We start from the raw sequence: 2,456 nt of genomic DNA on the forward strand, positions 1-2,456 counted from the left end.
TGGGGAGCGGAGCGGCGTGTGCCCGGGGGTGCCACACTGTCCCCAGGGGTGTTGGGGTGTCCCTGGGGGTGTCACACTGTCCCCGGGGATGTCACACTGTCCCCAGGGGTATCGGGGTGCCCCTGGGGCTGTCACACTGTCCCCATGGGATTCAGGCTGTCCCTGGCAGTGTTGGGGTGTCCTGGGGGGTGCTGAGGTGTCCCTGGGGGGTGTCACACTGTCCCTGGGGGTGTTGGGGTGTCCCCGGGGGTGTCACACTGTCCCCATGGGTTTCAGGCTGTCCCTGGCAGTGTTGGGGTGTCCTAGGGGCTGTTACACTGTCCCCCTGGGTTTCAGGCTGTCCCCAGGGGTGTCAGGGTGTCCCCAGGGGTGTCGAGGTGTCCCTGGGGGTGTTACACTGTCCCCATGGTTTTCAGGCTGTACCCAGGGGCATCACACTGTCCCCATGGGTTTCTGGCTGTCCCCGGTGGTGCTGGGCTGTCCCCAGGGGTGTCACACTGTCCCCATGGGTTTCAGGCTGTCCCCAGCCATGCCGGGCTGTCCCCATGGGTGTCACACTGTCCCTATGGGATTCAGACTGTCCCTGACCATTCCAGGCTGTCCCCGGGGGTGTCACACTGTCCCCATGGGTTTCAGGCTGTCCCCAGCCATGCCGGGCTGTCCCCATGGGTGTCACACTGTCCTGTGGGTGCCACACTGTCCCTGTGGGATTCAGGTTGTCCCCAGACATGCTGGGCTGTCCCCATGGGTGTCACACTGTCCCTATGGGATTCAGACTGTCCCTGACCATTCCAGGCTGTCCCCGGGGGTGTCACACTGTCCCGTGAGTGCCGCTGTCCCTGTCTCACCTGACGTGGCTGCAGACCTGCGTGGGGCTCTGCCGCTGCTCCTTGGCGATGCGCAGCATGTCCAGCACGGCCAGGCTCAGGCACTGCTCCTGCGTGGGCAGGCTCAGCCCCACGGCCATGCGGCCCCCGATGAAATCACTGCGGGACTGGGCAGGGCACGAGGCTGGGGGGGGCTCTCCCATCTCCTGAGACCCCCCCAGCTGTGCCAGTGTCACCCTCGGGTCCCAGAGCCCCCGGGAGTCACATCCTGCCCAGGCTCGGCTTCCCTGTCCCCAGGGCATGTCCCCCTCAGGGGACAGAGGGGGTGGCCACGAGCAGCTCCAGGTGAGCCAGGGAAGAGGAGGAGGAGGAGAAGGAGGAGGAGGAGAAGGAGGAGGAGAAGAAGGAGGAGGAAGAGAGTGGTCAGAACACCCCCAAAAACACCCTCGGCACCATCCCGGTCTCCACAGGCAGTAGAGAGAGCCTGGGGGATGAGGAGGAGGAGGAGAAGGAGGAGAAGAGGGGTCAGAACACCCCAAAAACACCCATGGCATCATCCTGGTCCCCACAGGTGACAGAGAGAGCCTGGGGGATGAGGGGGAGGAGGAAGAGGAGGAGGAGGAGACAACGAGGAGGAGGAGCCAGGCTGGCAGCGCTCACCTGGGCAAACAGGTAATCAATGACGGGATAATCCAGGACGGGGCTGGCCCTGCCGTTCAGCAGCTGGAAGCGGTGGGACTGTCCCAGTCCGCACCAGTTGGGGAAGAAGAACCTGGTGAGGACAGAGGAGGGGTCTCAGCACTGCATCCCCCAGAGAGCACAACCCCAGGGATGTCAGGGAAGGTCGAGAGCTGCACCTGATCCTGTACACCACGACCTGGCTGCAGGACTCGTCCACGGTGAACACATGGTTGGGGGGGAACCAGCAGCTCAGGTCCTCTGTGGCCAGGGCGAAGAGCGGGTGGCACACGGGCAGCACGCCTGGGGACACACAGGGGGCTGGCACCCGAGCCCGTGGCCTGGGGCTCAGCTCGGGGTGAGACTCCACAGCCACAGCCAGGATCCCATGGCAAGGATGTGCTCGGGATGCTGAGCCCATCACCGGGATCCTGAGCTCACAACTGGACCCCAAACCCACAGCCAGGACCTAAAAACCCCACAGGCAGGACCCAAACACCCCACAGGCAGGACCCAAACCCCACTTCTGGGATCCAGAGTCCACAGCCAGAATTCTCTGTTGAGGACAAGCATAGGATCCCATTCCCACACCCCAGACCCTGTACCCACACCCAGGACCCCATACCCACACCCAGGACCCCATCCCCACATCCAGGACCCTGTACCCACAAACAGAACCCCATTCTCCCATCCAGGACCCCATTCTCCCATCCAGGACCCCATTCTCCCATTCCTGTCCCCATTCCCACATCCCAGACCCCCATCCCCGCGGGTTCCCCGGGCCCGGCGCTCACCGCAGGCTTTGGCAGCGCGCACGCAGAGCTCCTCGGCCGTGTACTCGCCGAAGGTGAAGCTGAGCTTGCCTGCGGCGCTGCCCGGGGCCCGGTGCGGGGCGGGGGCCCGGTGGGACAGGAACACCTGCAGGGGGCCGCTCTCGGCCGACGAGACGCC

The 2,456-nt window shown here is 64.9% G+C and overlaps 1 protein-coding gene across 1 annotated transcript in view; it reads right to left on the bottom strand.

Moving 5' to 3' along the window:
• The window catches only part of JAK3 (Janus kinase 3), a gene marked incomplete at its 5' end in the record, with an annotated part of 11,221 nt that extends 8,765 nt beyond the window's left edge, over window positions 1–2,456 (bottom strand). Inside the window, 4 exons of the mRNA XM_031063280.1 lie at window positions 866–994; window positions 1,488–1,599; window positions 1,685–1,808; window positions 2,300–2,456. Coding sequence (XP_030919140.1) covers window positions 866–994; window positions 1,488–1,599; window positions 1,685–1,808; window positions 2,300–2,456 — 522 coding nt within the window. The remainder of the gene's footprint in view (window positions 1–865; window positions 995–1,487; window positions 1,600–1,684; window positions 1,809–2,299) is intronic.

The sequence above is a fragment of the Geospiza fortis genome, unplaced genomic scaffold (assembly GCF_000277835.1).
Source record: "Geospiza fortis unplaced genomic scaffold, GeoFor_1.0 scaffold241, whole genome shotgun sequence".
In the NCBI taxonomy this organism is placed as follows: domain Eukaryota; kingdom Metazoa; phylum Chordata; class Aves; order Passeriformes; family Thraupidae; genus Geospiza; species Geospiza fortis.